At 42.3% G+C, this 21996-nt stretch overlaps 2 protein-coding genes across 2 annotated transcripts; both read right to left on the bottom strand.

Annotated features, from left to right (window-relative positions):
• Positions 1-4357: 4357 nt before the first annotated feature.
• LOC130402518 (probable nuclear hormone receptor HR38) lies at positions 4358-10250 on the bottom strand. The gene is made up of 7 exons (XM_056606719.1): positions 10156-10250; positions 8472-9294; positions 8216-8345; positions 7799-7962; positions 7467-7669; positions 7136-7314; positions 4358-7028 (listed from the first exon to the last, which is right to left on the bottom strand). The coding sequence occupies exons 2-7, from the start codon at positions 9291-9293 to the stop codon at positions 6766-6768; spliced, it is 1761 nt and encodes a 586-aa protein (XP_056462694.1). The 5' UTR covers position 9294; positions 10156-10250; the 3' UTR covers positions 4358-6765.
• A 2116-nt stretch (positions 10251-12366) lies between these two features.
• dgkab (diacylglycerol kinase, alpha b) lies at positions 12367-21715 on the bottom strand. Its single transcript, XM_056605843.1, has 24 exons — positions 21624-21715; positions 20997-21075; positions 20548-20624; positions 20272-20410; positions 19435-19509; positions 19129-19178; positions 18809-18883; positions 18490-18606; positions 17916-18033; positions 17588-17676; positions 16764-16874; positions 16511-16606; positions 16194-16265; positions 15824-15897; positions 15639-15713; positions 15452-15537; positions 14886-14975; positions 14185-14345; positions 14018-14082; positions 13823-13913; positions 13485-13674; positions 13203-13323; positions 13039-13099; positions 12367-12642 (listed from the first exon to the last, which is right to left on the bottom strand). The coding sequence occupies exons 2-24, from the start codon at positions 21064-21066 to the stop codon at positions 12562-12564; spliced, it is 2184 nt and encodes a 727-aa protein (XP_056461818.1). The 5' UTR covers positions 21067-21075; positions 21624-21715; the 3' UTR covers positions 12367-12561.
• Between the last annotated feature and the right edge of the window lie 281 nt (positions 21716-21996).

The following is a 21996-nucleotide window of genomic DNA, read 5'->3' as shown; positions in this document are numbered from 1 at the left end:
AAATATAATAATTGCACTCATCTCAAAATAATGTTGCCCTCAGCTCTTCTTGCGCTGTTTGTTCAGTCTCGGAGACATTTCTCTTATATTGTGAATTTGGATTGCAGCACCAATTTTAAACACTCAGTAACGTATTATATAACATGTAATACTTTAACTTAAAGGTGTAGTATTTAGGATTTAGTGGCATCTAGCGGTGAGGTTCAAATTGCAACTAACTGACCCCCTCACCTCTTCCTCTCCAACCATGTAGGAGAAGTGGCCTATCCTGTTCCAGGAGGTTTTCCAAACTAATATCATCGCATACGACATCATTGAGTAGCCAAGTATCAAAGAATGAGGTTCCTTCATGTATATATGATTTTTATTTAGTTATTTAGTGTGTACTATAGGTCATAGCTCACAAGTAGCTATTAAAGATAGCTGTTCTGTAAAAAAAAAAAAGAAAAAAAAACACTCACTCCTTGACTCTTGGTGACAGGCAAATGAACTCAGCTGAAACAACTTTGCGATCATGTGAGTACGTACTTGGGTAAGGTTCAGGGAGCTGAGTCGTGTCAGATGGGGCCTGATATAATAATAGAACAAAATTCCTGCCCCCCATCCTCTTCACATTGATAGGGCCTCCACACCCCCAGCTCAATGGGTGTGTGTGTGTGTAGGGTGCAAACTACCCTCTCGCTGGTGGGACGTATGACTTGTAATATAATAACACTACTTAGCCGCTCCCTTCTGGAGACTTTCTCCTCGTGACCTTGTACAACGGTGGTGAAAGAGCCCAATACCTGTCGCAGGAATCCTGCCTGACCACCACATTTTGTGAAGGCCTCCTGGATGGTCTCATATGTCTGGTCAAACGACTCTGTCACACATAATGGTTATAGCAAATATTCACATGACGGGAACACAGACGAATGGCAGGAATACCTTGACACTTTTACAAACACAGTGTGCCAGACATTTCCTTTCTAATGTCGTATTAAGCAGTGCATCTGATCTGTTGATTGATGTCGCTGTCATGTCACATGGCCATGCCAGGGTACTGCTCCCCAATCTATGCTGGAGTGTCTTGTGACCTTGAACTTCCAATCCCCCCCGTGACCACGATACCCCTGCACCCCACCCTCAACACCAATCTGCCCTCCTCGACCCCATCACCTCCCTTCCCCAGTGACACCAATCTCTGTATATCTCCAATCCCTCGCTCTCTATCTCTGTTTGTGTATATGTGCGTGCATGATTGTGTGTGTGTGTGTGTGTGTGTGTGTGTGTGTGTGTGTGTGTGTGTGTGTGTGTGTGTGTGTGTGTGTGTGTGTGTGTGTGTGTGTGTGTGTGTGTGTGTGTGTGTGTGTGTGTGTGTGTGTGTGTGTGTGTGTGTGCTTGCACACTGCAGTGTGTGTGTGTGGTGGGAGCTGTGAATAACTTCCAGGCAGCACGCCAAAAATTGGCATCTGCCAGTGCAACACTAGCCATTCTGTCAATCTTGTTTTATAATTGTAACATTCTCATGTTCTCCTACTGAGCAGAGTTAAGTTCCTAACTTCACAAGTGAGTAGGCCAAGGAGAGAGAGTGAGGGATAGAGCGACGGAGAGCAGGGCAGGAGACATAATGGGAACAAGAAAGAGAGTGTGCTTTCATGTGAGTGTGTGTGTGCATGTGTGAGCATGTGTGTGTGTGCGGGTGCGTGAGTGTGTGTGTGTGCATGTGAGTGTGTGTATGGTGTCTGTGAAATGGATGGCAGTACCACAATTATTTATCTTTATAGCTTGTAGTGGATTTCCTCAGCTTCGTAGTTTGTATTATTTGTTACTGGCTGGTGGCCAATCCAACGATAACTTTCATGGACACTAATTTTAACTTTGCCTCTGCAATTCCAAATCTTCTCATTCCGTTGTTTTCAGTGTTTACCCAACAACATTATAAATGCAATGCATTGCTGTCATAAAGGACCAAGCCAAATATACATGATTCATGTCTTACAAATACATTAGGGCGAATATTGCATATCATCCTATCATATCAAATATGATCATATGTGTATGATCATATACCCATATGATCCCCACCAAAGGAAACTATGTGGGGGAGATATTTTACACAGTTACCTAGTGGGGTGAACATTTTTAATAAAGAAATAATATTATTCAAATTAAAGCTAGGTACTGTAATTCACCTGAAGGTTTGGTGTTGAGGCATCACGAATGTTTCAAGCTTGCTAATTATGCTTTCATTTTGGATCCACTTTCTTTCATACTGGGCCAGCCTTTACCAGCGTCCGGTCGGTGGCATCCATCTATCCATACCCCCCATGGTGCATATAGGGCCAAGGGGCAATGGGTTTACTACTTACTTATGAATATAATTCTGTAGGTACTAAGAGCTTAAGAAACTGATATGGTTGGAGTTATCACAGGGATGGCATGGCCAGTGATGTCTGCCAAAACATTTATCACCAGACTCTGCTAGTGCAGATCCAATTACAGAGGTTTCCATTGGCTCAACAATGACCAGCTATAAATACACTGACAGAGTGTTTTCCAAATGCAACCATACATAAATTATATGCACACCCACGTTACAAACAATCTGTTAGTGTGTAATTAAACATATCTTGGAGGAGAACTAATTCATGCATTGGCCTATTATAAGGCAACATTAACTCTAATGAAACTTAAAGCTGCATTAAGCCTTTTTAGCACAACTATTGAACTTATTGGACAAAAACATTTACTGTGTGTGCATTGTAATAATATATGATGATATCAAAAGTGTGTGCCGTTTATTATATTCTAACATCTAGACCAGTCATACTCAAGTAGCGGCCCGCGGGCCTTTTGTGGCCCGCGGGGTGTCTATTAATGGCCCTCGAGCTGTTTTGAAAAGTTTTTTTAATTATTAAAAAAAAGAAAAAAAAAAAAAAGAAAAGAAAATCGTGCTGGGCGCTCTTATTTTGAAACCGCGCGCCGCGATCTCAATACGAGGCTGGGGGTTGCAACGATAAACAGATAGCACTCCAGCCCACAGACCGCTCCAGCCCTCCCAAACTCGAGGCAGACAGTCCATCTCAGCAGCAGTCAAGGCCGATTTAGGGTCGTTTTAGACGCAGAGACGTAAGCACGTAATTTACACAAGGACCTTGTTTTAGACAAGTTTTGATTCACGGTTCCTTTAAGGTTCCTTAAGGATTTCGCGTGTTGCAAGGGGATTCTCCGCCAGAACAGTAGGGGGAGCAACGAACAAATCTGTGGGCGTGGAAGTGGAAAACGCTGGCTTGTTTATATTTATAATTATCATAATTCGTTCTTGTGTTTTCTTCTTCTCCTTCTTCAAAATTCTTCATTTGCTTCTGTCACGGCCTTTTAAAAATGGCGCTATTATGCTGTAAAACCGGAAATGTGAGACTCCTGAAAGGATGTGGTTAGCTGGCCAATCACAGTCTTTGCGAGCTGCGTAGGGCCGTAGTGTTTTAGTCGCATAGTCAGGAATTTTGGGCGACGCACTTAAGCACGTAAGGGGGGATATTTTACCGCGCAAGGGGGGGTTATGTATCTTACGTGCTTACGCGTAACGTCTAAAACAGAGCATATAACGGCCTCAGTCACACGTATACCGACCGGCCCCTTGAGTCACTGAAAAAAAATTTTGTGGCCCCTCATCATTTCTACTTGAGTACCCCTGATCTAGACTGTGTGTGCTATTTGAAACAGCAGAGGAGTCCCCACAAGACAAGTTATTTACAGCCTAGTCCATCAATAAATGACAGGTGCATCATCCCCACAAGCAGAACTATTAGCTTTCCTCCCTGTGGAACAATATCCTCTGCAGCTATAATCTCTCTCTCTCTCTCTCTCTCTCTCTCTCTCTCTCTCTCTCTCTCTCTCTCTCTCTCTCTCTCTCTCTCTCTCTCTCTCTCTCTCTCTCTCTCTCTCTCTCTCTCTCTCTCACTTTATCCCCATCTCTCTCACTCAATTGCTCTGTCCCTCTCTATCCTGTTCTCTCTTTCTTTCTTCTTTTTCTCTCTCTACAATGCAGGTTGTCACATTTTATATAGTGAGGATATACTTAGAGAAAATCCATTTGCCTGGCAGCAACGACTGCTCAATATCTCGATAACAGGGAATTGAAAGTCTTACATAAAACAAAATACACAAGCATATACTGAAATAGACATATTGGTATGTTTGCGGTGCAAATCATTGTGACACAAGTAGCACAGGTTTTATGGAGACGATACTGGCTCAAGTGTACAGGCCGTAATGTTAGACCGTCTTCCAGAAACCAGAGTGTTGCGTGTCAGGGAAGAGGTCAGGAAACCAGACGGCATATCCTCACATCTGTAAATAAAATGACATTTTGTGCTCCTACGGGACTTAGGATCAGCCCTGGTTCCAGACGGCATATCCTCAGTACTGTAAATAAGACTTTCATCCTGTGAAAGTGTGACTGCCAATAGTTAAGAACATTCATGGAAAATGGCCTTTGAGGTGATATGTGATTTGAGATTGACCATATTGAATGTCCCAAATTAACATAATATAATTGAATGTAATCTAACCGAATGTAATATAATTCAATTTCATATAATTGAATGAAATATAATTAATTTTTGTTGTCAGAAGGGTCTCTCCAGTCGTATACACCCTTCCACGGAGGAGCAACCAGGGTTCACTAAACATGAAGGCTGTGCGGGTTTGAAAGCTTATTCGTTTAATAACAATCATGTTTAATTGAATAACCTTTATCCCCTACCACCCCTCCTCCCTCTCTGTCGTTCGCCCGTAACCACTTTTTCCACTTGGTGTGCCAACGCCATAGTCCAGAGGAGCTTGGTGTTCTGTACAGTGGGATCGGGTGACAGGCCGATGGGTGGGCCTGGTACAGTGTGCTGTGGCTGCAAGTCTCTCAGGGTAGCCCTCTTCCCTCTCCCCCTCCCCGCCGGGGATGGGGTGCCCATAATAACACAGGGTGTGATGATATCCTAGGCTTCAGTCAACTATGTTTACTGTCAGAAGGTGTGCCGCCTTCATGCATGGGGTAGGACATAGTGTTCCAAGGGAACCAGGATTTGATGGTCATCTTTTGGGGGAGCTTGATACTTCATACCGCACGCAAACTACATGAAATAGTATTTCTATACTTAGACCATTTTTGGTATTACGGCATTTTACCTCAGCTGACTCTAGTGAGATGAGGTGAAAAGCGGGGTCAGCCTCTATATAAGAGCATTTATTTTATGTTATGAAATCATGTGCTCTGGGGAAATCCTGCATTTAATCTTTAAAAATACAAATACTGACTCAACAGCTGGTTACTTAATCTTACCTAAAGGAAACAAAAATGTTCGGATGTAACCTCAAAGCGATACGTTTTAATAGATTTTATTATCAACCATGATGTATTTTGTATTGTTTTGTTTAATTACTATACATAGCTTCCTGGTGACAATAAAATATTACCCATTCAAAGCCTTGAGCTAATAAACAGCCTATGTTCCGAATAGATTTGAGACTTTTTTATTTTAATTGTATAGCTGCTCATGTTTTATCACTAATGTCAGCGATAAGTTACTTTCATGTGTATTTCTTTTATAGATGAAAAGCTAACCAAATATATAGAAGCTGAAGTTATGACCATTGAAGAGAATGTATAAGACAACACATTATGACAAAGCTTACTATACAAAAATAAAACTCACACAATTATGTTATTGAATGTTTCAGTGTAACGGTCAGTGGATCGGGCAATGGATACGTCTCAAATTAAAAAAATATTGTCATTTATAGTTATGAATTAAGTTAAAAGTGTTGTTATTCTTGAAAAATAATATGAATCCATGTATAAGGGGAAGTATGAGAGGATTGTCTATATGACTGTACCTGTTTATAATGCCAGAGAAGTCTTGTAAGGGATTGATTCATAGCCATATTAAACCGATGGCCTTGGTCGGTTCTGTTTGGAATGGAGCTGGAGAGTGGCATCAATGCACCTTCTATATGACTTAGTTTGAATTTGAGACATGACACTAATTGCGCTAAAAAAAACACTCATCTTTGCTTCTCACAAACAAAATAGATTATATCTAAAGAGCTAGTTTATGATAGTTCTAGCTCTGGGCAATGGGAAAACCAAACTGCCTATGCTTAACATTGAACATGGCAGAAGACCAAATACGGTGTATATATTTTGAATTATTTAAGGCATTTATGATTGTAATCAAAACCACAATATGGTTGTAAACTTTGGTCCGAGACCGTCAGCAGGTTCATTTTCAATACAAATATTGTTTGTAAATACATAACTTTGTCTAAATAAGAAGTACATACACAGAGTTGAGAACTCTGTCTGCATCTCCAGAGCTAGTCGTTTTTTGCATGTCAAACAAAAGTGATGAAAATCTGAATCAGATGTTGATTCTGTCTTTTTGTAATCAGCCATTTTCTTTGTATAAACATGTCTATTCCATGTCTAATGCCTTCAGACGTAAAAAAAAATGTGAGGGGCTGATATATAAACATATCAATTGCTTTGTACTTGTACTTGATATTTGTAGTATTCCAAGTCCAATACTTTTCAAGACCCTTTCACCAGGCCATACCAAGCCAGTGCAATAGAAAAGGGTTGACCTAGGGGGAGCAGATACTCATCCAACCATGGGCAACAGAGAAGAACCCAGAATAACTTTTTTTCCCCAGGGTTGGATCCACACTTAAAAAGTGATCACCCTTTTACAATATTGAGTTTTCTGATACTGAGTTTTTTGTCTTTCAGAAGGGTAGGGTATCCATGAAGATTTTCTCCACAATAGGCGGAGGGGGGACAAGGTCCTCTAGTTTCAGGTAGAAGATGCGCTGCAGGCCCTGGGTGCACAGTGTCCTCAATTCAGGAAGTTTGCCTAGTAGTTTTGAAAGGTAGTTGGGTTGGGTTCGGATATTGTACGATCCATTTCCGCTCATGTGTTCCCTCAAACAAGTGATCAGATGGTTTTGAAAGTCCTCAACCCGCGTCGGTTCTTTAAGGCCATGGCGATCTATGTGCAGAGAAAATGAGCACTGTCAGTATTGTTAAATCAGCCCTGATTTCCAATGAACAGCAATGGGGAGCTTTGAGGTGGCAGTAAATTAATGTGTGTCTCACCTGTGATGATGACAAGTGCTGCGAGACAGGAAAAGGAGGACACGTCCAGATTCATACGATGGAGGTTCTGAGAGAAATCCATGATGGAGTCTATCCAGTCCCCAAAACTGCGGACACACTGCATGCGATGGAGGACCATGCCGTTGCAGAAGATCAGCTTGCTCTTCTCAGGACTTGACCTGCACACATGTTTAAAGTCAAAGGGATTTTTTTTGTATGAGCGGTTGAAAGCAAAGTAGCAGGAAGCAGTGATAACAAAGCACATTAAGAATGTCAAACATTTTATGAATTAGTGGTGGGTATTGGTGGGAAAGAATGGTTACAAACCAACCTATAGGCCAATCGAAGGATGAAGAGTTCAACAAAGGCCGATTCCAGGAGCAGCTCCTGGTCATCGTTGCAAAAGTCTGTGAACCCTGGTATGGTCTCGGCCCACTTTTTGATCACGTCCATGGAACCAGATAGCAGGTCGTAGAACTGCTTGATATCCCCTGAATCCTCCTTCTCCGACATGCTTACCACTGTCTCCTGGTACTAAGAATTAAGAGGAAATAAGGTAACAATCAGAGGAGTCACACACTCTCAAATCCTGGCATGTATCTGGTTGATGGTTCAAGGAGAAAAGCATGTTAAACCGGCCCGAACGAACCTTTGAATACAAACCTTTGAGTGGTCTAGCTTCCCCGAGGTTGGGTTTGAGTCCAAATGGGCCCGGACAAGCGAGGCTATGATGTTAACAGGAGGGCTGGTGGGAGAAGCTTCTGAAACCGTCTTGGGTTTAGACGGAAGACGACCCCGGCGTCCTTTCAGGCTGTCTGTACGGACAACTGGGAGATGGAAAGGAAACAAGGAAACGTAATTAGCACGCCTGTGGATCTCCTACAGCTACTACTGCATCTTCTGTGTTAAAAAGCAGCTGCGGTATCGGTTTCCATGTTCTAAAACTGGCACTTACTCTCCAATTACAAACGTGACTCCTATGCTTTGGTTTACTATCAATTCACCGAGCTGTCATTACGGATCCCAGACCCACATTATCATATAATTGTCACTGAGAGAACAGTTTTAACAGAACATTACCTTCCTTGACCATTCCGACACTAAGGCACTTCTGAAAACGGCAGAACTGACATCGGTTTCTTCGCCTCTTATCCACGGGACAGTCTTTGTTTGCGAGGCACACATATTTAGCGTTTTTCTGCACAGTGCGCTGTCAGACGATAAAACAAATGTAGTGTTAAGATCAATGGTGATGATATCATTGTAGCTTGGAGATTTATTAATGAAACCAGTGATGAGATCAAATGCTATACATAAATAAACACTAGCCGGGCACCTTGAAGAAGCCTTTGCAGCCCTCACATGTGCGCACTCCATAGTGTTGGCATGATGCGTTGTCCCCGCACACCGCACAGCGACCGTCCCCGGACGCCGGGCTGCAGGTCTGCGGGGACGTCATGTTCCCCTCCATCGACCGAGGGCTCCCTAGACCCCCTTGGTCTGGGGAAATGGGGGGGCAGCAGAGAGGGGATGCATACTGCTGACAGGCTACTAGGGAGAATGGGTCTTCTGTGACCTGGTCCTGCCCCTGGCCCAAGGGGGAGAGCTCCTCTGTCGGGTGGTTGAAGGTGAAAAAGGAGAGCTGATGTGCTAGGACCGCCTTCTCCACCGCTGCGGACGAGGGGGCCGAGGAGTAGGGGCTGAAGGCGTCCCATATGTTGGAGGCCGGGGGCTGGTAGCTGGGCGTCGACGGCGAGGCGGCGGCGGCGTAGACCGGGCTGTTGTAGTAGTCCGAGCCGCACGAGGACAGGGTCTCGTCCAGGTAGCCAAACGCGAAGGAGCCCGGGTAGCAGCCGTACACCTGGAAGTCATCCAGCTTGAGGTTTTGGTGAGGGCTGGAGCCGCCAGCTACTGGCGAAGGGCTGAAGGAGACACTTGGGCCGGGGGCTGTGGAGGTGACCTTGCAGGAGTAGGCATCAAACTCCCCCACGTAGCCACCGGCAACCAAGGTGTTGATGCTGGGCAACGAAGAAGCAGACAGCTGCTCCTTCTGGTCACTGATGTCCATTGCCAGTTTGGCATTGAGGTCAGTGTTTAAGAACTCAGAGCTGAGGCTGTCATTGGGCAGGATCCCAATCTGGGTTTGCACACAGGGCATGCTATAGAAAACAGAAATGATTTAAAACACGATCATAAGTAGGCTATGTTTTAAGATATATTTATACAAAGAACTTTGCAAGTATGCATTTTGATCAAAGCATAGTAAGTTTTAGTACTCAATTCAACAATTTATTTATAAAATACAGACCGCAAATAAAATAATGTGCAGTTTTGAGTCAGGCTTTTTGAGGAATAGGATTATTGCGATACTGGTTTTGAGGCTATGGGGAGCTGGACCATAGCAGCCCAGCCCTTTACCAGCAGGAGTGAGCTAGTAAAAGAGAGTGCGGGGAGAGTCTAGCATGTAGCATTTACAGGTAGAGTGGTAGGGTGTCAAACTGTGTAGAAATGGAACTGCCTGTTAATGTGTTATGAATTAACACTCACACCCTTTGAGTTATATATTTAGAATCAACATTTGTAATGACCTTGTCTAATAATCTGTAGTTCGTTTTTGATCTTTTAAAGTAGGCTATTCTTCGAAGGTAGGCTTTATGTATAACTAATATGCATTCCACCAATGTAAGGTAGACCTACGGACAAGGCATTGTAATTACATACCAGAAACAAACTGGTTTGTTTAGAATAACAACACTTTGCATGCAGAACTAGACCAGGCTTGCTTAAAGCAGAACAGATTTAAACACAAATAAATTCTGGTAGAATGGAATACACAATCTTTTTCATGATCTGTGGAAAAAGTTTTCAGCAGTCCTCATCGCTTTTTGTTTGGAATAATTCCACATAACTATATTAGGGGGTTTCCCCTCATTAAAAGTGGAAGCCATATTCAATATTGCATATCACAAGTCACTCTATAGTCAACTATTCTGCATGCAAATACATATATTTTCACTGACCTGATAATTACACAAATATCCGGACTTTGAACGGTCTTTTGTACTTATTCCACACGAGTGATGCATGAATGTCACCTCTGTCAACTGCTCTGAGCACACACCTACAGCCATACAGCGTTTTTTATTTGGGTGGCATCGACGAAAGGCGTGTCTCCCTCCATAAATGGTAAAGTGGGCGGTGAAACTTTCCGGATCATAAACCAATAGCATCGCTTCATAAAAAGATTGACGCACGCTTGGGATTCCATTGACGCAAGAGGCGGCAGACTGAATGGTCCAAATTTAGAAAGACAGCGTAAGACACGTGGGACTATTATTGCCTGTTGTTGGATATAAATAAACTGCATTTGGAGACTTCCCGACACCGAACATTTCCATTTTACTATAATTATGTAATGCACATACTCGCAACATTGTAGTCTAGTGTCAAAAACAGTAGGCTAAACACAGTTTTCATGGAATGGCTGAATGTATTCATTAATTAGGGGCTACTCTGCCATCAACGCTCAACTTAACTTGTGAGGGATGGGCTATTTCAGTTGAAACTCAGCAATACAGTTTAAACAAGAAGCTATGAATGATACGTATTTATGTATTTATAGCTTTTTATTTATATTTATAATTACAATTCAGAACACTGTTAAAGGGCTGTATTTGTCTTACATTCACATTAAAATTGGAAAGGGACAACAAAGCAAAACAGGAGCACCTGTTCTGCACAAAGAAGCTTGCAAAAGAGCAATGTCCTGTTAGTGCAAAGCCGTCACCAGGAATTACAAACACTATTATGTTTAAGTCGCAGCTGCAGACTTCCATGTCAGCGAAAATATAAACATAAAATAACCGTAGGCCTATAGTAATTATGCAATTTCTTTCTCACAGCAACAGAACATGACTCCACACTGCACATCACTCACCCGCGCCAGACACACCCCTCCCCACGGGACCTGCCTTCTGATTTCTTTTTTAAGATCGAGGGAAAGTTAGATGGTCTAAGTGTCAGGTAGGCCTCAAGTCTATTCGCCCAGCGAGAGGAGCGCCGCTAATGCTCCCACAGTGCCAGCTATGTCCTCGAGACGGGCACAAGGTCCAGCCCGCAGTAAGGTATACCGTTGTTGATTTTTTCTGAGCTTTCCGCATGAGCCATGCTTAGCCTTCGCCGCCAATAAAAGAATGATCGGTAACTAAGCTTTGTTTACATTACCCTGGTCACTTTACAACTATGGACAGCCCCAGCTGCTGCCCCCAGACTTGTTTCGTTCAATTTCCCATTTTGTATTTCATAAGCAGAAATACAAAATGGGTGAGTGTTGAGTGTGTCAATGGACAAATCTTTTACAGGACGCAACCCACATACTGACATACAGTGAGAGAGAAATGATCCAGAATCGTTGATTAAATACAATTCACAAACCCAACAACAATGCAGACTAGGAGAAAGAAAGGGAAAGAAACAAAAACAGTAAGGTCACAAAAGCTAATATATTGTTTTGATTAATTGTGTATTTTCTACTGAAGAAAGTTTATGATAAATCAATGATTGAGATAAATGATTTTAGGCCTTTGAATCAATGATAGACATTGGCAAGAACACCTCTTTACCCAGTCCCGGCAGACCTCAATCTGTACAGTTGGTTATTCAAAGGACAACACATAACAACATTCGGTCACTAGCCTATTCTATCTCTAAAACAGATGCAAGTGATAAAATAAAGAATAAAATAGGATGGCTGTGATTAACAAACACAAATAAAAGAAACAAAGAAATGCAATAAACATAATTAGATTCAGCATAGGAAAGCCACAAAAACAACTATGATAATATAAATGATGAATAGCAATATGGCTGTAAAGTAATAAGCTTGTATATTCCTGCTGTATATAAAACAGGACATACTAAATATGCCAGTTGATGGTTGAAGGTTGTCTAGCTTGAACGGTTGGTTAAAGGACTAACAAATTCACTGCACTAAATCATAAAAGGACAATAATATGTCAAATATGGCAAATTTTCTCCTGAGAAGGAAAACATTGCGCAGCGGCTACCATTAGCTTATCTCTGTGGGTTTCTAAACATAGCCAGCCATGCATCTAGCTAAAATTGATAGTTATCATTATTTATGTACATCGACGGGGAAAACAGAATAATAATAACATTAACATTATTGTTATTAAAATAGGAATATAAGCATTAATTATTAAGAATGCACATTCAATGAAAAAAGGGAACACATTTACTATAAGCAGTTGTGAATAAATTGGGAGTTTTGGTGCATGCAAAGATGAAATGTAAATGTATGTGATATTGATCCTAAACATCCTATACATACATATTTGTCTACGGTGATTTGCACTTTGTGTCCATTGGATAACAGTAGGAAGATTTACTGCACAAGCAGGGAATCCCTACTTCAGGTGGAAGAACCCGGATCGTTTGGATGGTGGAGCCATGAGCATGTTAGCTTGGTTTTTGTGAGTAATGTGGATCTATGATGAATAAATAAAAAAGAGGTTAGCTCCAACTTAATATTGTATTAATATGATATAAGTACTATTGACAACAAAACAGATACATGTAAATTGGCCTACACTACTGGATAATTCTATACAAATCTTTATGATAAAGTTAATAGCAACTGATTCTGTTAAATGTACGCTATCCTGGAAAAGGGCCCCAGCTACAGGCAGCAGATTAACAACATGGTAGTAAACATCGTGTTTGGATATCACAAAATGCCGTGAGTTCAAAATAAATCGAATGTCCATTTCCACCATTCCACCGTCGATTCATTAGATGTTCAGTTCTCTCAATGCTGAATTTGAATTATATATTAATAATGATAAAAATAATATTTTAAATGAATAAATAATAATAATACATACAGTACAGAGAGGTTGCATCCAAGGCTCCCCATCAATCTGCATGGGAAGGGGTTTGAGTGTCCTGGCAACGAGAAGAAAAGGGAAATTATTAGAAATGATCTGTTAATTCAACCACATCATCATGTACACATAGAGTTCAAGTCCTAAGAGTTAAGCTACTGAACTTGATAGTGATCTGGGGGGTTTGCGCGAGTCTCAGACCGGCGCTCTTCAGCCCTGTGTAGATCTGACCCATCTCCATGGCTCCCTCGAGACCCAGCACCTCCAAACGCTTATCGCTCATATCTTCAGGAGAACAACACAGGAAACAGATGAGAGAGAGAGAGAAGAAGATACTTCATGCCAGCTGTAGACCCATGAGCACACGCTCACAGGAAAGGCTGCGTCCCGGTTATTTGGATAAGAAGGGCCATGGGGAGATGGCGACGTAAGGGGAAGAGGCCCACCCTGAGAGCGTGTCTTAAGCAGCTCCCGGTCGGTGATGACCTCCGCAGACTTGTCCAACGCATGATGGCTGGATTTGTCCGCCTTCTTCGACTCGCCCCAGAGGTTGGAGCCGCCGTGCATGCTGGGTATGTTGACCACTGCTATGCCTTCCAGAGAAAGGGAGGTGATATCTAACGGCACGCCACAGCACTGGTAGAGGAATGGAAGGAAAGGCAAGGGAGAGAGAGGGAGAGAGAGAGAGAGATATTAAGAAGACGATCAGCACGAAGATGTAAACCCAGGGAAAGAGATTACGGAGAAAAAAATAGATCATGGAGGGTTACTTGAGATAATTTACCTCAATGGTTAGACAATCTTTCAGATTCTTGCAGGATGCAGATATTGTCTCGGACGTGGCAAACTCAAAATACCAGAGTTTGTTCTTCACCCTTAAGGGACAACAAAGAAAGAACATGAAACTCCCAACTTATTTTGGTTGCTTTGAAGGGATTTGCATTAACCAGCAATGAATTCATGATGAGTGTCCTCTCACCTGCTGCTGAACTTATGCGGATGCTTCTCCCTCATGTGGTGGAAGCGGTGAGCGATGGAGGCATCCTTGCAAGGGCACAAAGGAAGTGCAAACACAGACGTAAAAGGTGAGCAGGTCCTTATTGTACATTTGTTCTCATAACTCAACTCCACATTGTTTTAACTCACCACCCCGATGGAGAAGTAGTTGTTTATGATCGGGTACGGCACGGGGTCTCCGTCTTCCGTGGGGTCGTCTGGGATGACCTGGACGGTCCAGCGGTCCATCGGCGCCAACACGCTGCCAGCAATGTCCTTCAGGACGTCGCGCAGATCCGAGCCATCGTACCCTGGGGCAAGATTTCACCCCAAAAAACGGAAATTATATCAAGGGAAACTATGATTGTAAGCAACAGGGCGGTAACCATTGTTGTTCGGTCGTTGGTTTGTTTGCCAGCTATACACTAAGGCCCAATCCCATTTCTACCCCTTACCCCTTCCCCTTACCCCTCCCATTGTTTTGAAGGGGTAAGGGTAAGGGTAAGGGGAAGGGGAAGGGTAAGGGGAAGGGGAAGGGGAAGGGGAAGGGGAAGGGGTAAGGGGTAAGGGGTAAGGGGTAGAAATGGGATTGGGCCTTAGGTCAACCAAAAATCCACTTGGTTTATCCTATTTCTTTAACCACACCATTTTAGCAAAAATCAAGCCACTTCCTTTGCAGCGTGAGATTCCGACCGACCGGCCAACTGTACATTGCGTGATAATAATGAATGAACGACTGGCGACAATTAATGGACTTTTTAAATAGAAGGGGAACGACAGATTGTTTTTGAAAGAGCCACCACACTATGCTAATATAGACGTTTAGGATCAGGCCGAGGCTGCCTCCATACCTCCCCCCCAGCGGAGGCAGCGGGCCAGGTCGTTCCCCGTGCCAAGGGGGAGGATAGCGACAGGGGGGCGCACAGGGAGCTCCGCCTTGTCTGAAATCACAAAGATTAAAAAACATTATCCGCCGGTTAGCTTTGTAATCGTGCTCTTCTATCAATGCTATCTTTTTATAGACGTTATAAAAAAATGAAGTATATTGGATTACTATGATTAAAATTAGCCCCTGGTTGGAATGATATGGGAGCAGCAGGGAGATACTGTGAGTAAATAACGCAGAGTAAGAGTTTGGCTCTACTATCTTGAATACATAGAGAGATTGGAGGGCCACAAATACACACACACACACACACACACACACACACACACACACAGACACAGACACAGACACAGACACAGACACAGACACAGACACAGACACAGACACAGACACAGACACAGACACAGACACACACACACACACACACACACACAGACACAGACACAGACACAGACACACAGACACAGACACACACACACACACACACACACACACAACACACACACACACACACAGACACACACACACTACCTATAGCGTCCAGAATCCACCCAACCGTCCCATCCCCACCGCACACTAAGATTCTGTAGTCGTGCAGACTGCGAAAGAAATTTAGTCTACAAAAAAAAAAAGCAGGGAAAGAAATCAAAACATAACTCCAACCACACACAACATGATTAACTCAATACAATATTTAAAACATCAAGTATCACGGTACCCAGGGACGGGTCCTCCGTTACGCAGGTTGTAGATTTGCCGAGGGTTCAGAAGGTACTGAAATTTCCTCAGTACTCTGCAAAACAGAAACAATGCAGTCTACCAGGAAGCCCTAACATGGTATGGACCACATTTGAAATAGAAGCTCCAGAAATGGGAAGACTATTCCGCGGGTGGACCTCCTACCTCTCCCCCTGCTTCCCACCACTCTTGGGGTTTACGAACACAAGCAGAGGGTGGATGTCTGGGACCGGAACAATCTAACAAAAACACAAGACCCACACTGTGTTTAGATGACAGACAAAAATCTAACTGACTAGGTGAGACGGTATCACTGGATACTACTTTTTCCTGTAGAAGTATGATGTTTTTCACATTTAATTATTGTACACTCGCCATTCAATTAGCAATACCTCAACATTGCTGAGGGATCATGTGAAGTTCACCCTGTGAGCCTGCTAGGACATCTCTAAGCCCTACATATGTATCATGCACCCGCGACGAAAATAAAAGTGAAAAACAAACAAGTAAAATAAGTTCTGTGTCCGCCACAAACCTGCAGGATGTGTCCGTCAGGGGTAACATTGAACATACTGGTGTCTTCTAAAGAATTAGAAGTATTATCGTCCTGGATGAAGGGTATGAACAGAAAGACATTAGCAAACAGTACACGTTTGTAAAATAATATTTTTGTCCAGAGAGGATATGTTTGGACTGAGAGCGCCATTACTAAATACTGAATTTCCCCCACGGGACAACACAGATGAACTGAACAAGCCCTGATGCTACTCTTGTAAAATGTGATTCATTTAGGCATCTCATTAAAGTAAAATTAAAGGAAGGTATTCATTGTATCATATTAATTCATCTTACCCCTGAGAAAGCATATATGGCCCATGGGGGCAGGATGTGATCTTTCAGCAATCCGCATTCACACGTCACGCAAGATTTCAAACAGTCGTCATGACGCTTCAGGAGAAATAGAATGAATAAAAGGCGCACATGATATACATGCTGTGTCTATGTATGGAAAAATTAACAAGAACATTTCCTTTATAGGGAAACATTAAATCAGCCTCCGTAATTCAACAGAAAAACACACAATCACAGATCACTACGGCCTTACCATCTCTTGGCACCACACGCAACGGCTCCCTACAAAGTGCTTGATCTTCTTGTGGCACACCTTACACTTCCTGGAGCTACAGTCCGCACTGATCCAGTCGTGAGCTGGGACCTGGGACCCATTGGGAGAAGCAGAAACTAACGATTAGAAGCTGGCTTTGATTCTATCATTTAAGTATTTGCTTAAGACTGAGCTAGACAAGATAATTAGGATTACAATGTTGATCTATGAAGTTCCTCATAAAATCTGGTTGTGTATAAAAAAAGAAAGAAACTGTTGGAATAAAGTCAGCAACTGATAACTTACAACTAAATATACTGTGAGTTGCGTGATTTCTAAATTACAATCTCTCTTGGTGCAGTCAGTTAGAAGGACCCAGCGGTTTGCTTTACCCAGCTGTGTGTTGGGAGTAACTAATCTACTTTGCAGGATCCCGAAACCATTAAGACAAAAGCCAGAACGGCAATAAAGATAATTCCATAAAAGCACCCATTCATTAATTAAATTCTGTTCTTCTGCAGTACATTTCCTCCTGAGTTCGAGGTAAAAAGCCTACTCTAAGTGGACACTAAGGTTTTAATCTGCAATGTTAAATCAAAACTAACGCAGGGCACACATTTTGACTAATGCATCCCCCATTAACATTTAAGTAATGTTATGCTGTGGGTGTTTGTTATCTGAGAACATTCAACCGAATAAAGTCTTCATAGACCGTTTTACAAATGCATCAATATACTATAATGGTGACACTATAAGCTATAAATGCTTTTGTAGGGAGGGGGGGGGTACTGATCATAAAGAATGAAAAGGTATTAGCTTCTTACACCAAGCTCCTTCTTAGACCTGACGAAGGTTGGAGGGCATTGCTCAGCGGTCTTGCTGGCACACTGACTGTGGACTGTGTACTTGCAGTCTGGGGGCAAAAAAATATATCATAGAATCACACAGTATTAGTAAATCACCATATTAATGTTAAGTAGTGTCTTCATGCTTGCAAACACAACTCCAGGTGTGGTCGTCAATGGATTCATGCTTCTATTGTTATTGGCAAAAAGATGTATAACATCATACTCCATGCTCAAATCAGCAGGAAAGTGAGGCCCGACTGTGAAGATACACGGTTGCCCCCTAGTGGCTGTTAGGAGATCTTACAAGTGCAGCAGAGTCCTTGCTTCGCCAGGCCAAGAAGCATGCCCTGACAGACGTTACAGTAGGTCGGCTTGTTGAAATGCTTCATCCTCCAGCTATGCTGTCCATCCCTCTCTGTCATCTGCAGTATAGCACAAAAGGGACGAAACTATTTGAAACGTGCCAAAGAAAACTGAAGGAGTACATGACATTCTCTTAACATTCTTAGAAATAACATTGTTATAGAATACCAATAAGTTGTATATGAGTAAATGACAAACAGGTCATTTAAAATACCAATATCAAACATGTTTTATGGAATACCAATACCTATAAGTTATAACCTAACGTCACAGATCGTTTTTTTTACAGAGAACCATCTGGGAAGTCGTCCCTGGAAACTGTCTGGATCGGGGCAGTCAATTAAAGAAGATACTTTGCAGGTGATTAGATGAACAATCGGTCTATATTTTTCTATCACGTTTCCATGGATCTCGTAGGTCCTCATATGACGCTGATTGGCCTGAACACCTGGTGGCTTACACACAATTATGTTTAACAAAGTGGCATGCTGATGCCTAGCATGATGGGCTACTACCTTGAGGCCCAACAGCACCAGTAAAGGCACGTTGTTCATGCCCCCTTTAATCCACTCATCCAGGTTGACACTTCCACTGCCGTCCACGTCGATCGCCCCCATCAGATCCTTGAGCACCTGAACAAAAATGACAAGGAAATAAAAATGTCCAACCAGCATTCAGAGAGATTCAGAATAATTATTAATTCATGGTTGAGAGTTTGAGAGTCATAATTGTTCTTATGGCTTTATGCCTGTTAAAATGCCGCAATCTCTCTCCACATTAGGTTGAATATCATGTCCAGGTCTAAACAATATTGATGAGTTGTTAAGTTCATACTGGTCTGAGTTCAGTCACATCCCAGCCCAGATATTCTGCAGCGCGCATCATTTGGGCAATTATACGATCCACTTCCTAAAAAGATAAATCCACAATAAAGAGATTATAAATAAACAACTTCTACTTGCATATGTAAAACATTTCAGATAGTGACTCAGAAACAAAAGAGAACATATACAGTCCATTTGTATGTAGTACAATTACAATTAGGGCATTTAGCAGACGCTTTTATCCAAAGCGACTTGCATCGGTTAATACCGTAGTACTAAATGCAACTTAAATGTTAACATAATAAAATATATTGATTTTAAATTACTCACAGAGCTATCCAGAAGTCCATTGCCATCTTGGTCATAAAGTTTGAATGTACCTGCGAGCAAAACAAAATGGCGTCAGTGATGCACCCATTGTTCGCTGCACTTACACAATTGGGTGTAATAATGTTGCTGGGGAATGATGGTGTTAAGAGGGGACATGTTGTCTGTGGTGATCATTATTAACGCCTTTCATTTATTTTCCTTTGTTGAGACACATTTGGTCAACAATCGTTTTTTAATTATAGGTCTATGTAAAGTGATGGTAATGACATGTTATTAAGGAGATGATAAAGAAAGGACCATTCTCACATTCTAACTTCTCTCTCGGCTGCCCGTCCTCCAGTATGGAGAAGTAGCAGGAAACGTCACGGAGGAACACCCCATCTGAAATGTATAACCAATATAACCAATATCATAGAAAATCCAACTGACAAACAGAAAATGTTTAAATAGTTAAATCGTTGTTGATGAAAAAGGAAGGTTGGCGTTATCTGCAGACAGAAAAGGTCAGATGTAGATGAACGGTGAGTTGTTGTTGTTAAGTAACGACACCTCAATGTAATTAAGTTCAATGGGCCCCTCGACCTCTCAGCCTAACCTCACAGGTTTGATCCTACTACTGCAGAAAATCCTTTTGCAAGTGTGAATGCCATTGTCTTTGTTCTCTTGAGTCAATGGTCAATTCATACGCACATTTCCCCTTTGTAGATTAACAGAGACAAACGTGACAGGTTACATAACAAACTGTTACGTTGATGAAATCCTGATTAACTACAAATAATTACAAAATGCATTATGAATATTTTGAATAGGTGAATTAACAAAGAAGATGGGACGTTAACTTTAATTATTTGGGATGAGTTCTGTCATGGTTTAGCCATAATCCTTTATATTTAGGTACTGGGATTCATGCAAACGTGCATTGTTTCACTCAAACCCGGTGTGAGTTATGAAGTATGATCCAGACACGGAGCACTCAAGAGTAAAGCCTGTTAATCCACTGGCTGCTCCGCATCCCTCTTCTTGTGTGATTATTACATGAGTGCACAGGGGGTTGGTGGGGGGGGGGGGGGGGGGGGGGTGGTGCTGGCAGAACCTGTTGGACCGTCCTGTTATCTGGGGGAGAGCGGTCAGCGCTAGGTGTACCTTCTCTTTTCGGGGTTTCCGCCTCGTCGTGTTCAAAATGTTGAAAATATTTAAACAGACGTCCGCAGAGATCCTCGGGGAAATCCTCGTCCTCGAGGTAGGTCTTGAGGAACTGTGCGAAGCCAGCTGCGTCCATGTACTGAGGGGGAGGCACATGACACACAGACCGGCCTGAGTATGCGGAGCGAGTCACAACACCTGGGTTGACTTATACCGTGTTCAGTACACATCAAGAGCTAAATGCTTTCTTGCAGAGGACATCCTCCCACAACGTACCTCTTCGAACTTGGTCTGGCCTTGCTTATCACCTGAATGAAACTCCTTCAACACGTCTTGCACCCGTGAAGTACTATCTGTGAACAGAATGTCGTTTTTCCAGGCCTCCAACAGTCAGTCATTTTTCACCTAGAGTAGCCTTTTGAGATGTGCCAACTTGAATATATATGGTATATAATTAAGATAATGATATGACATGATACATACATAAATAATTGTATTGACGTATATTGCCTTTTTTTATCTGATGACACTACGTCTACAGCATTCTCAGTTCTTACTTACTGCTATTTGTCATTTAGGACAAGTTACATTTTTTCAATGTAACTTGTGAATACAGATATGTGGTACATTATGTGGCGGGGGTTACACTTCTTGCTCAAGGCAGTAGACACATGGGGATCAGAATACAACCACAGTGTTCTGGTTCAGTAGGGGTGGATGCTTACATTCCATATATTCCTGTAACTGGATAAAGTCCACAGGCGTAACACTCCCTGCATCTTCACTCTGTGCCATGGTAGCCAGCTGCATACATGGGGGGAAGTTGAATGAATTAGAGAGGTAGGAATATGTAGGTTACTCAAAGGAGTAACCAATGCCAGTTGGCAAACGATGCACCATTATTAACAGGTTTGTTTTCATTCGTTGAATAGTACACACACAAGGAGTATAAGAAAAAAAATCCAAGTCGGATTCAAATATGCCCTATGAAATGCTACACATTCTGTTTGTAGATTTGTCACGCTGTAAATATTAGTTTACAACATAGTAAAAACAACAAATGCATGTTGCTAATGTAAGTCCAATACACTCTTCTTGCAAGTCGGCAAACGTCAATTTTAAAGGACATCCTAATCGGTAAACTTTGATTCATCGACATGTCAAGTAATAACAATCTAAATTTAAATCTAAATCCAAGCTCTTAAAAGGGCATCCATCCGTCGGGATTATAGTCTATAAACCATGAGTGCCATGCATGGTTATTAAATGCACTCTTTACTCTGTTTGCTCACTGTTAAGACAGGTGTTCTTACATTCAATAGCTGACTTCTCCGTGGAAGTCGTAAACTTACCTTGTGCAGGGTATTGCTCAACCCCGTCAGAAGTGAATCAACGAAAATTCGCTCCTAAATGTCAAATTGTAGATATCGAAAAGGTAACTTGCAGGCGACTCTTGAGGAGCTTGTATTCGTGTTGTGGATAAATGCCTGACAGTGTGTTGGTGGATATACGGGATTAACAGTGGGCGGAGCAGGAGCTTTTCTGACATAATTACAGTTAGTGCCACTAACGTTTTACTCTGCTTGCTCTATGTATGACAGAATTCTTAGGCCATGGGTCTCTGCCTGATGCCATTTTACCAGTAGCCTACTATTAGTGCCGGTTCTTAAGGACAAAGCTGGCAAAATGAACAGCATAGACAATTATAGGCCCATAGCTTTAGGA

Source organism: Gadus chalcogrammus, chromosome 13, assembly GCF_026213295.1.
Source record: "Gadus chalcogrammus isolate NIFS_2021 chromosome 13, NIFS_Gcha_1.0, whole genome shotgun sequence".
NCBI classification, from domain to species: domain Eukaryota; kingdom Metazoa; phylum Chordata; class Actinopteri; order Gadiformes; family Gadidae; genus Gadus; species Gadus chalcogrammus.
Note: the sequence above shows the minus strand (reverse complement) of the source record. Positions and strands in the feature narration are given on the sequence as shown.